General features: G+C 42.9%; 1 protein-coding gene across 1 annotated transcript in view; it reads left to right on the forward strand.

Annotated features, from left to right (window-relative positions):
• The window catches only part of LOC120937405 (solute carrier family 22 member 3-like), a 276,944-nt gene that overhangs the window by 167,831 nt on the left and 95,764 nt on the right, over nt 1-13,349 (forward strand). Inside the window, exon 2 of the mRNA XM_040350603.1 lies at nt 10,167-10,270. Coding sequence (XP_040206537.1) covers nt 10,167-10,270 — 104 coding nt within the window. The remainder of the gene's footprint in view (nt 1-10,166; nt 10,271-13,349) is intronic.

Consider the following 13,349-nt stretch of genomic DNA (forward strand, 5'->3'; position numbering starts at 1 on the left):
TGATACAGTCGGCGGCTATGCCCGCCGCTGTATCATGGGAGCGCGCTCGCAAAAACTTTCCACCATGTGAGCTCGCTCGCATGAAGGTGTAAAGCTTTTGCGAGGAGGAGCCGAGACAGCCGCCAGAGGGACCCCAGAAGACAGGGTTAGGGGACACTCTGTGCAAAACGAGCTGCACAGTGGAGGTAACTATAACATGTTTGTTATTTAAAAAAAAAAAAGTTTGCCTTTAGTGTTCCTTTAAGGCCGGGTACACACGGACAAACATGTATGGTGAAAGCGGTCCGTCGGACCGTTTTCACCATACATGTCTGCCAGAGGGCTTCTGTACGATGGTTGTACACACCATCGTACAGAAGTCCGCGCGTAAACAATACGCGGGGCGTGTCCGCGGTGTCGCCGCGTCGATGACGCGGTGTCGCCGCGACAATGACGCGGCGACGTGGGCGGCCCGCCTTTAAAATGCTTCCACGCATGCGTCGAAGTCATTCGACGCATGCGAGGGACGGCGGGCGCCTGGACATGTACGGTAGGTCTGTACTGACGACCGTACATGTCCGAGCGGGCTGAATTCCAGCGGGCTGTTTTAAAACAAGTCCAGGAATATTTGTCTGCTGGGAAAAGGCCCGGCGGGCAAATGTTTGCTGGAATTCGGCCCGCTCGCGCCCACACACGACCAAACATGTCTGCTGAAACTGGCCTGCGGGCCAGTTTCAGCAGACATGTTTGGTCGTGAGTATGGGGCCTAAGGGGTACCAATTCCGATACACGAAGCGTGGCAAAAAAAAGCCAAATAGAAAGCTGCTTGAAAAAGAGATTTCTCAAAGGGATTATGGCATACTTGACATGTGGAAAGGCAAAGCAGTTTAAGCATTTCAACGGAGATGGGCCTATGCTTGTCAGAGGCATAAGTACTTTTCCTGTAGCCTTTTATGCCTTGTTTAACTGAAAAGCATACATTCAATGGAGGTAAGCTATGGAGTTTGAAAAAGAAAGAGATTCTAGCTAAAATCTTAACAACAGGTATGTGGCTGTTGGACAGATGGTCATGCATCAAAATGCATAAAAAAGACAAAACCAAACCCTCCGAGGGCTGGTAACAGTTGAAATAAAAGATCTGCAGAAAACCAACTACCTATTCCAGGCAGCCAAATATTTTGACCAAGTGTGAGGGGAGAGGGAATTCTTAACTGCCATGGTTAGGGCCTCTAGATCAAATTCCAAAGATGGTCCGGACAAACACAGCCCTCGCGATCCGCTTGAGGAAATAGCTGAAACGTGAGATCTGCAAACAGGATAAATCATCCACAATTATGTTAGATTTTCTGGGAATATGCTAAGCTTTCACCAATTGTTATGTTTTAAACATAGTAATATGAAATAACAAATGTATTTAATGACAGAGAGGGACTTAGATGACAAACAATTGATGGCAAAAAGAACTCCTTTGTTATCAGTTTGAACAATGATGCATTTGTTTGCAAAATGGGAACACCAGAGCTCAAACGCTGCTACTATAAGAAAGAATTCCAACAGAACAATGTTTTTCGTAGCCTTCTTGGCGATCCAAGATTTAGGCCAAGGACCACATAACCAATGGGTGCGCCATATGGCCACAAACCCTAGTGAGCTTGCCGTGTCAGTGAAGAGCTCCAAGTCAGCTGCAAAAACAAAATCATCTTGTATTGGTCGAAAAACCTATACCAAACCGACCAGTCTTCCTTCAAATCTGCAGATAATCGGACGTGAGAAAACGGGGATTTAAGCCCGGCCGACACTAAAGAGAGGCGACGGGAGAAGATACGGCTCACTGTCATGACCCTGGGCGCGAAGGCTAGAAGACCGGGCAGGGATTGAAGTTCTCTTAATAACACTTGACGCCTGCGAAGCATGATGGAAATAGACAATTTTAATCTAGTAATTTTGGCTCCCGGTAACCTGAACTCCATGGCTAAGGTGTCAATTGTGATCCCCGAGAAATCGAGAGAAACTGATGGAAGAATGGTCTTCTCAACTGCCAAGGGGATGCCAAAAATTATGCGATACTAGAAAAGAGCTGCAGGAGATGGAAACTAAGGGGGGAACCTGCAGGACCAACAAAAAGAAAATCTTCAATGTATCAAGCTATCAAAACCAGACTCAAAAGACACAACCCATTGTAAAAAGGAGGCAAACGATTCAAAATAAGAGCATGATAAGGAACAACTCATAGGGAGGCACATATTGAAAAATAATAAAGATCATCAAAACAGAAACCGAGTGAATTATATGATAATGTGGGCGCACGCACATCCACAATGCCGCTCTAAAAGGGCAACGTATATATACCTTGATCTGCCCAGCCGTGCCATTCAGCCGACGTATATCGACGTGAGCCGTTCGGCAAGTGGTTAATATCTTGTAGTATGGAGTGCAGTTTAGAAAAGTTGGCTCTGTTGAAATTTGGTGTTCAAGTATTACCCTTGTGTCTCATTTTCCTATGATTTATGCTGAATGTAATTATCTTGTGATCGCTGATTCACAAGTTGTCCCTTATTTCCACATGTAGGAAAATGACAGGCTTTTAATGAGTGAGCCTTTCTCTCTGCCCAGTCAAAATATGGATAGTTGAAGTCCCCCATTATGATGACATTTCCCTGCCTCACTGCGCTTTTTAACTGTTATAGGAAATCCAACTCCTTCTCTTCCTTCAGGTTAGGGGGCCTATAACATACCCCCACTTGCTTCTTCCCTCAAGTTCCACCTCCTGTCTTGCCCCATTTACGATGTCATTCCTCTCTTCCACCTGTAAATAATTCTTGAAATAAAGGCGCCCCCACCCTGTTCTGAGGAAGCTCACACAGCTGAGCGAAATGCATAAACACCACAGTGTTTAGCAGCCCGGTCTTGGAGCCACACACATGTAGCATATATTCGCTCCACTCATCACCGCACAAAGCGGGGTCACTACTAAGAATCAGTGTACATCTACAGCCAGGCAAAGGATGATTGCTTCCACTACCTGAACCATCCCAGGGACTGGCTTTTTTGGACGTCTGAGGAGTCAATCGGTACCAGACTAAGGAAGCAAGCAGCATGGCGGGTGAGATTGTTGCAGGGACGCTGCAGTCCCGTCATTTAAACTTTTCTCCATGCATTGTATAAGCTAAATCCCGGGCTAGGGACCTAAGACCTATATTATATGCTCCCTTATAGCCAAGTCTATATGCCCATCATATTTTAAAGCTCATCCATACATATGTCAGTAACTTTGAACTATATGCTGGATTATCCTCTTCACAGCTGACTGTATTTTCTCACTGATTTTCAGGATTGACATTTCTGTTTTTCCTACTGTGACACCACTACTTCCTCTATACTCAGGAGATTCCTGCTTTTGTGGCATATACATTGTACCTGTTGTCACTGGAGGCTGATTTTAGACTATCAACACTGGGCCATATTCTGACTAAATCTCCGCCAGCTTCGCTTAGGGCACTTACACTCCGCTGTCCCAACTTACTGGAGCAGGTGTTGTATTCCCCAACCACTTGCTCCATAAGTTGGGACAGCGGAGTGTAAGTGTCCCGGCGTAGCCTGGCGGATCTCCAAGGGGGCGGCTTCTATTCAAATGAAGCGCGCCCCCGATACAAAAGAACTGGGCATGCGCCGGGCTGCAAAAAGCCCAGTGCGCATGCTCCAGTTCTCGGCGGAAAACGTCAATGACGCCGACGTGTGCGTCATTGACGTAAAGTCGTATTCAAGAACGACTTACGTAAACGACGTATCCGACGAAAAAACACGATACGATACAAGGAATACCCCTGGATAGTTGCCAGTCAGTCTTGTGCACTGTCAAACAAAGTTTATGATATTCCAACGAAGTGGAAATCCTCCTTGTGTAACAGCAGCTCCTGTTCCTTAATTTTGTTAGCTAGGCTCCTGGCATTTGTGTAGATGCCTCTTAGTTTTGTAAGGGTTTACATTCTTTTTTTCTTGGGTTTTCTGAGGCTGGGGTCTTCTATATTATCTAGTGCCTCCATTAGTACCCTTAGTACTAGTACCTGGTCGTGCGACGCTCTACCCAAACAAAATGTATGTCCTTTATTTCTACAAATAGAGCTTTATTTTGGTGGTATTTGATCACCTCTTTAGTTTTTAGTTTTTGCGCTAACAACAAAAAAAAGAGTGACAATTTTGAAATAAATAAATGTTTTACTTTCTGCTATAAAACATCCAATGAAATAATGTAAAAAAAAAACAAATTTCTTCATCAATTTAGGCCAACTCTTCTAAAAAAAATTTGGTGAAAAAAATCCCAGTAAGCGTTTATTAATTGGTTTGCGCAAAAGTTATCGTTATCTACATGATATGTGATAGATGAATGGCATTTTTATTTAATTTTTTTTTTTTCGGTTTGGTCCGATGAAAAGGTCCTTCAGTCCGTTTTCATCGGTTTTGACCGTCCGTGTGTACACTGCCTCACTTTGTCGTTGGTGCCAATGTATACAGAAACAGCTGGGTCCTCCCCACCCCCTCCCAACAAGCTGTCCATTCGATCTGCCATGTGCCAAACCCGAGCACATGGTAAACAGAAAAAAGGGGTGTACAGATATCTGCACTAACCAAAATACAAATAAAACAAATAGCAAATGAATAATAATAAAGCAGCTTGCACAGTTCGTTGATTCAGCAAACATAAGTAAAAGAGTCCAAAAATGCAGAGCTTCAGTGAAAAAAATATGTGTTTAAAGTCCATATGATAAAATCAATAAGAGATGAAAAACAGGTATGAACACCTCCACCAAAACTTCAGTGTGCAGGAAAAACACACCATACCAATGTGCTCTCAGTCTGCTTACCAAAATTATGTGACAATCAGGCAACAAGTTCATAGGATGCAGATGGGCAGTAACAAAGGCAGCACTCCTAAGGCCCCTTTCACATGTGCGGACCGTATGTCCGCATTTTCATCCATCCGTTGCGGATGAAAACGGGACATACATTGGTCCCTATGTGATTGCGGGTGTCAGCGGATGAACACCTGCTGACATCCGTAATCACCCGCCTCCGCAAAGCTCCGCTTTTGCGGACGGAAGAAAATCCTATTTTGCGGATCGAATCAGGTGAACACGGACATACGGTCTGTGTTCATCCGATTCCCCCATAGGGGAGAGCGGAGGAAAGACAGGGCGGTCCCTGCACAGTGTGCGGGACCGCCCTGTCAGCCGACGGCTCAGCAGGGATTTTATGGAGGATCCCCGCTGAGCTTTACGGACACACGGAGACGGATCATTACTGATCCGCCCCGTGTCAAAGGGCCCTAACTTGATAGATGAATGGTGGATAACATCAACATCAAAATAAAGGGACTCCAAGACTCAAACAGGCAGATGAATGGATTGCACAGTCATCAACAGGAGATTGAACCCAGTATAAGAAAGGAAACAATCATAGTGAAGCCCATAAAGATAAACCATACAACATTTATTGTAGTCTACTTACAGGACAAACAAGGATAAAAGGCATATAAAAAACTCTGCGGCGCTCAGCGTCACTGAGCTACCTACCTCTGACTCCTGTACCTCAATATCTCCATCCCCTCTATACTGCCCCCCACCAGCACCTGCTGTGTAATGTCCAAACTCCTTTCCAGGTTGCCGATGCTTCACAGTGTTGCCACCTGATTTTCTAGATCCAGGATCTGGGCTTCCAGAGAAACAACTTGCTCACATTGCACACAGCATTATTTGCCCTAGAATGGCTCTAAAAGGAACATATACACTAAGCAAGATGTGCACAGCATCGCAGCACCAATCCGGTTGGACATTTTATCCACTACTCTAATGAGGATGAAAAAAAACATCCAAGTTACTCCTGGTGCTACAGCTACAAGTTACCCCAAGTCACTCCCAGCACTCCAAGTTATTCTAAATTACTTACGGTTACTCCAAGTACTCCAAATCACTACTCCGCACTTCAAGCCACTACTGGTGGTGGTGTTTTGCACTTTAAGGAGAGACATTTTGAACACTGTAAAACACTAGATTTTTTTATATTTGCATAGTTTGCGCTTTAATTTCATATGCATTTATACATTGAAAATATTTTCCCTGTGTTTGCATGGGTTCGGTGTATGTCTTACTATTTCCTTCTAAGGCCCCATACAGACGACTGAACATGTCTGCTGAAACTGGTCCGGACAGGATTCCACCGTACATTTGCCCGCCGGGCCTTTTTCGAGCGGGCAAATATTTCTAAACATGTTTAGAAACATGCCCGCTGGAATCCTGTCCGTCGGACATGTTCGGTCGTCTGTACAGACCTACCGTACATGTCCGAGCGGCCGCCATCCCTTGCATGCGTCGAATGACTTTGACGCATGCGTGGAAGCATTGAACTGCCAGGGCCGCGCACGTCGCCGCGGCGACGGCACGGCCTCGTCGCCGCGTATCGAGTACGCACGGATTTCTGTATGATGGTGAGTACAGCCATCATACAGAAATCTCCGGGCAGACATGTACACTGAAAACGGTCCGGCGGACCGGTTTCATCGTACATGTTTGCTCGTCTGTACGGGGCCTAAGGCGTTAAAAAAAAGTATGCTTTGTCCACCCAAATTGTGTTTATTCATAGTTTTTTTGGTGTAGCTTAGCCAAGCTTGCATTGAGCAGGTAAAATCAGTTGTCATATCCCACAATATATCTGGCGCCACTAGAAGGAAACTTCATCTGAATCTAGCTAGCTGTCACCACATTGTCATAAACCAGTTAAAAGTCTGGTACACTCCTAAGGCAGGCTGAGGGAAAAAATAAATCGCTTAGTTTCTGCTGACAGGGCTTCCATCTTTACCCAGTTTTCATATCTGGGTTTGTGAGCCTTGGCTGTATGAATGACTGAGCTGCAATGACGTTACTCCTGTGCATGCTCATGGGAGCCTCAGTCGTAGTACAGCGCTCTGAAGGGACGGCATAGTATGTTGTCCCTTCAGATTACAGTGCGTATTCGCCGCTGATGTCACCGGTTGCAGAAATAGTAATATCTCCTAAACGGTGCACATTTAGGAGATATTCCATGTACCAACGGGTAAGCTTTATTATAAGTTTACTTCTAGGTACACGTCACAAAGCAATGTTTACTACCGCTTTAAGGGTTCAGCAGCAGTCTAGCAATTTAACACTTCTGGGATACCTCAAGTTACCCTGCAAGCTAGAATCATTGCATTAATCACTAATCTCACTGTCCATGCAGACTCACACACCAGACACACAATTTAAGATGGCTGTATATATATATATATATATATATATATATATATATATATATATATATATATATATATATATATATATATAAAATGCGCACACCTCTGTCTGGCAGATATAATTTGGACATACTGTTGCTTAATCTGCCACCACAGTGTAAGCTTATTCTAAGCTCATTGTTAACCTGTATGCAATTGGCAGGCACTGGTATAGGGAGAAGAGTCTTAGCTTAATACACAAAAGCAATTTTATTTTTGAAATGTAAAATCATAAAGGTGTGAAATGCATAAAAATATGTCCAAAGATGAAAATTACAAAAAGACAGACATTTTTGCTATAAAAAAAGGGGAGAAAACAGTATACTTTATCCTGCATTTTCCACCAGTCTGTCTTGTTCAAAGCAGACTCTATGAATTACCAAGTCTACATCACTTGTTCCTCTATTTGAGATATGGATGTGGGCTGAACTTTAACCCTTGGTCCAAAACTTCTGCCCCAAAGATGTATTTTGCCTTCTGAATTGGTTATGAGTCATATGGACCACCAGTTTAGATGACTCAGGGATGTAATTTCTGTCATTAGCACCTCAGAATGGCTCCCCGGCGCTTCCATCTTTATCCAATCTTCCTACTGAGTTCAGGGGCTCTGTATGAATGGCCGGGGCTGCGATGATGTCACTCCTGTGCATGCTCCAGCATGGAGCTCTGAAAGGGACGGCACAGAGCACAGGTCCCTTTCAGAGCTCATGTGCCAGTGACATCACCGACAGCAGCCCGTGTGAATATCTCCCAAACAGTGCAAGTGCTTATTATAGGCTTACCTGTAGGTACAAGTTAAAGGGGTTGTAAACCTTCCCGTTTTTTCACCTTAATGCATCCTATATACCACTGTATATGTTTTTTACATTTTGGGCAGATGTAAATGTTGTAAAGTAAGAATGCTTTCAAAATGTTTTGTTTTTAGCAATTTAAAAAATGCAGAGTGAGCAAACAGAAGAAAACTGTAAATCAAATCAATATTTGGTGCCACCATCCTTTGGCTTCAAGCCAGCATCAATTCTTCTACATACACGTGCACACCGTTTTTGAATGAATTTGGCAGGTAGGTTGTTCCAAACATCTTGGTGAACTAACAACGGGTCTTCTGTGGATATAGGCTGCCTCAAATCCTTCTGTCTCTTCATGTAATCCAAGAGACTTGATTATATTCAGACCAGGGCTCTGTGGGGGCCAAACCATCACTTCCAGGACTCCTTGTACTTTACACTGAATATAGTTCTTAATGACATTGGCTGTATGTTTGGGGTTATTGTCCTGCTGCAGAATAAATGGCATGATGGATAAGTATCTGCCTGTATTTCTAAGCATTAAAGTCACCATTGATCGGGCAATGTTAAGAACCATAGACGCAGTGGTTGGCCAAGGAAACTTAATGCAGTAGATGAAAAGACACATCATGCTTACTCCAGAAGATGTTCAGAACTGCCATCAGCACAGAACTGGCAGAAACCAGTGGGACCCAGGTATTCCCATCTACTGTCCAGAGAAGTCTGGGCAAAAGTTGTCTTCATAGAAGAATTGTGGCCAAAAAGCCATACCTCTGATGTGGAAACAAGGCTAAGCAACCCAACTATTCATGAAAACATAGGAAATAGGGCTCAGACAAATGGCAGCAGGTTCTCTGGATTGATGATTCAAATTTGGAAATATTTGGCTGTAGCAGGAGTCAGTTTGTTTGCAAAGGGCTGTAGAGCGATACAATGAGTGTCTGCAGGAAACAGTGAAACATGCTAGAGGTTCCTTGCAAGTTTGGGGCTAAATTTCTGCAAGTGGAGTTGGGAGATTTGGTCAGGATCAGTGATGTCTTCCATACCCAGAAATAGGCAGATAATTATCCATCATGCCTACCACCATCAGGGCAGTGTGTAATTGGCCCTTAATTTATTCTGCAAAAGGACAATGACCTCAAACATACAGCCAATGCAATTAAGAAGAATCTTCATTGTAAAGAACAAGGAGTCCTGGAAGTGATGGTTTGGTGCTCACAGAGCCCTGATCTCAACATCGAGTCTGCCTGGGATTACATGAAGAGACAAAAGGATTTGAGGCAGCCTACATGCACAGAAAATATGTGGTTCCAAGATGTTTGGAACAACCAAACTGCCAAGTTCCTTCAAAAATGGTGTGCAAGTGTACCTAGAAAAAATTATGCTGTTTTGAGGGCAAAGGGTGGTCCTATCAAATATTGATTTCATTTGGATTTCCCTTTTGTTCATTTGCTTTCCCATTTTGTTAATTAATAAAATAAACTATATAACACTTCTATTTCTGAAAGCATCCCTAATTTACAGTATTTTTTTCACACCGGTGTTCTAACGAGCTGGTTCCTACCATCGATATGGTTCCAAGCCGACGGAAAACTCAGAACAGGAACAGCTGTTTGTCATCTGTAGACGCGATCACTCCCGATGGCTCAATATACACTCTATAGTACACACCGCTCTACACAGCAAGGGCCAGCAAGGGGCGGATGTGATATTGACCAGTGTTTTTTTCGATTGGTTATCCACGCCGCGGATAACCAATCAAAAAAGCACTGCTCAATATCATATCCGCCCCTTGCTGTGTAGAGCGGCGTGTACTATAGAGCGCTGTGTATAAGCAGGCATCGGGAGCGAGCGCGTCTAAGCTGACAATCAGCTGTTGAGCCTCGGAGATTTCCCTGGCCTCCTACTGCACCTGCGCAGTCGAGGCAGGAACCATATCGATGGAGGAACCAGCTCGACAAGACACCAGACTAAAACTTTTGCACAGTACTGGGTGTAGAATATATTTACAGTATATATTACCATATTACACACACAATATTTGTGTCTGGATTCTTACCTAACACAGAAAATTATTTATTTTTTGTTTCCAATAGTACAACCTCGTATGTTCTGATGCCTGGAAACTTGACATGACACAATCTTCACTCAACTTGGGATTCTTAATAGGGGCTCTGATTTTAGGTTATGCAGCAGACAGGTAAACAATGCATGGTCTTGTTATGTTTTTTATGTGTTTGACTACAGCTAACTTATTAGAAATTTGTCATATAAATAAAATTACAAAATAAAAAAAAAATTACATAAATGTTGGCAACATTTAAAAAAAAATCTATTGACATCTTATTTTTTTCACTGTGCATCCAACTAGCCATTGTACACAGAGAATGTAATTGGGGTGGAGCATTAGTTTAAAATGGGTGTGTTTTTACAAGCTGCATAGCCTTAACCCAATGACATCTTTTTAAAAGAAAAAATATTTTTTTGTATTCTTACAAAAGGTAAACAAAAAAAAAAACACAAACCAGCCTGAAAAACAGACCTCAAAAATCAAACACACAGAGTATCTGCACTGAGAAGCTAAAACAGCTTAAAAGCATGTTAATATACAATTCCAAAATATGAGTACATAGCATTTGGAGCGTGAAGAATAAAGGGTCCTCAATTACCAGCAACCACATAGAGAAAGTACATACAAGGCAGGCTACCATCTCCCCAAGAATAAATAAAGCATCCACAATCCGACAAAGAAAATCTTAATGAATCTTCCAGGAGTACAAGTGCAAACACAGCATTAATAAGTACATCTTAGATCAGACAAAAGTCTAACCCCCCATTAAATATGATACTGTGGGTGGGCACATCCTTTAACTACCCACCCATACCTTATCAAATTTGGCACCCCTCTACTAGCGAATGTGCCATACTTTAATTCAACACATACAGTAAAGTTTGCTGTAGTCATGGGGCTAAAATACAAAAGCAAACTTGTAAAAATGTAAACACTGATCCCACTTCCAGTCCAGGTAAATTTTCAGCTTTGAGTTGAGCTTGAATGACAATTACTCATCCTTGTTTTCTTTTGGTGGTATTTAACCACTTGCCGACCGCCGCACGCCGATGTACGTCGGCAGAATGGCACGGCTGCGCATATTTTCGTACAGGTACGTCCTCTTTAATATGCACAGCCGTGGGTCGCGCGCACGCCGCGCTCGCAACCCGGTCGGGTACTCCGTGACCGCGCCCGGGGACCCGATCGCTGTTGGTGTCCCACGATCAGGTCACAGAGCTGAAGAACGGGGAGAGGTAAGTGTAAACAAACCTCTCCCCGTGCTTCCTAGTCAGACTGTCACTGATCGTCTGTTCCTTGTCATAGGGAACGACGATCAGTGACGTGACACGCTAAGCTGCGCCCCCACACAGTAAGAATCATTCATTAGGTCACACTTAACCCCTTCACCTCTCTATAGGTTAACCCCTTCACTGCCAGTGTCATTTTCACAGTAATTAGTGCATTTTTATAGCACTGGTCGCTGTAAAAATGACAATGGTCCCAAAATAGTGTCAAAAGTGTCCGATGTGTCTACCATAATGTCTCAGTCACGATAAAAATTGCTGATCGCTGGCATTACTAGTAAAAAAATATATATATATTAATAAAAATGCCATAAAACTATCCCCTATTTTGTAGACGCTATAACTTTTGCACAAACCAATCAATAAACGCTTATTGCGATTTTTGTGGGAAAAAAAGGACGTACATTTTTTTTGGAAGCCACGTCACAATTGTCAGTTAAAGCGACACAGTGCCGAATTGCAAAAAAAACAAAAAACGCTTGGTACTTTAGCAACAAAATTGTCTGGGGCTTAAGTGGTTAATTGCCACTGGGGTTTTTTTTTGAGAAAAAAAAACACTGATAATGTTGAATAAAAACACATTTTTATTAGTTTTCACTATAAAGCTTGCAAATCTATCTTCATATATTTAGGCCAAAATCTATTCTGCTACATTTCTTTGATAAAAATAACCAGAATCAGTGTATAATATTTAGTCTGTGCGAAAGCTAGTCTACAAACTATGATGTGTGTATAGTCGTGTGTGTGTGTGTGTGTGTATATATATATATATATATATATATATATATATATATATATATATATATATATATATATATACACATATACACACTCATACAGTGTGTGTATGTTTATATACAGTATATATAAAATACCCAGTGGTTGCCACTGCACACATGTCAGTGATAAAAAAAATGGGCCCAGGTGCACAGCAAAGACTGTAGTGCATATAATCCAAAAGAGAGAGCAGTACTCATGGGTTTTGAAAGGTGAACGCACAATGCATAGTGAAGGTTTTATTTGGATGTTTCGACGAGGCACAAGGTCCTGAGGAAGACAAGCTTGTGTCTCTTCAAAACATCCAAATAAAACCTTCACAATGCGTTGTGTGTTCACCTTTCAACACCCGTGAGTGCCGCTCTCCTTTTGGATTATATTAGATAGATAGATAGAGATTATTAGCTAGATTCAGAAAGATTTACGCCGGTGTTTCAGAAGATATGCCAACGTAACTCTGAATTTGCGCCGTCGTAAGTTTAAGTGTATTCTCAAACTGAGATACACTTAAACCTAGCTAAGATACGACAGCCTGCGCCGGGTGCAATATTTAGGCTGGCCGCTAGGTGGCGCTTCCATTGAGTACGGCGTAGAATATGTAAATTCCTAGATACGCCGATTCACGAACGTACGTGCGCTCGTCTCAGTAAAGATACGCCGTTTACGTAAGGCGTTTTCTGGCGTAAAGTTATTCCATCAAATAGCTGTCCTAGTCAATGTTAAGTATGGCTGTCGTTCCCGCGTCGAAATTTGAAAATTTTACGTTGTTTGCGTAAGTCGTCCGTGAATAGTGCTGGACATAATTTACGTTCACGTCAAAACCAATACGTCCTTGCGGCGTACTTTGGAGCAATGCACACTGGGATATGTACACGGACGGCGCATGCGCCGTTCGTAAAAAACGTCAATCACGTCGGGTCACAAGTAATTTACATAAAACATGCCCCCCACATCCTCATTTGAATTAGGCGCACTTATGCCGGCCCATTCACGCTACGCCGCCATAACTTAGGAGGCAAGTGCTTTGTGAATACAGCACTTGCCTCTCTGACTTACGGCGGCGTAGTGTAAATGCCATATGCTACGCCTGCCTAACGCTGCGCCCGCCTACCTGAATCCAGCTATATATATATATATATATCCCT

Source organism: Rana temporaria, chromosome 4 (genome assembly GCF_905171775.1).
Source record: "Rana temporaria chromosome 4, aRanTem1.1, whole genome shotgun sequence".
NCBI classification, from domain to species: Eukaryota; Metazoa; Chordata; class Amphibia; order Anura; family Ranidae; genus Rana; species Rana temporaria.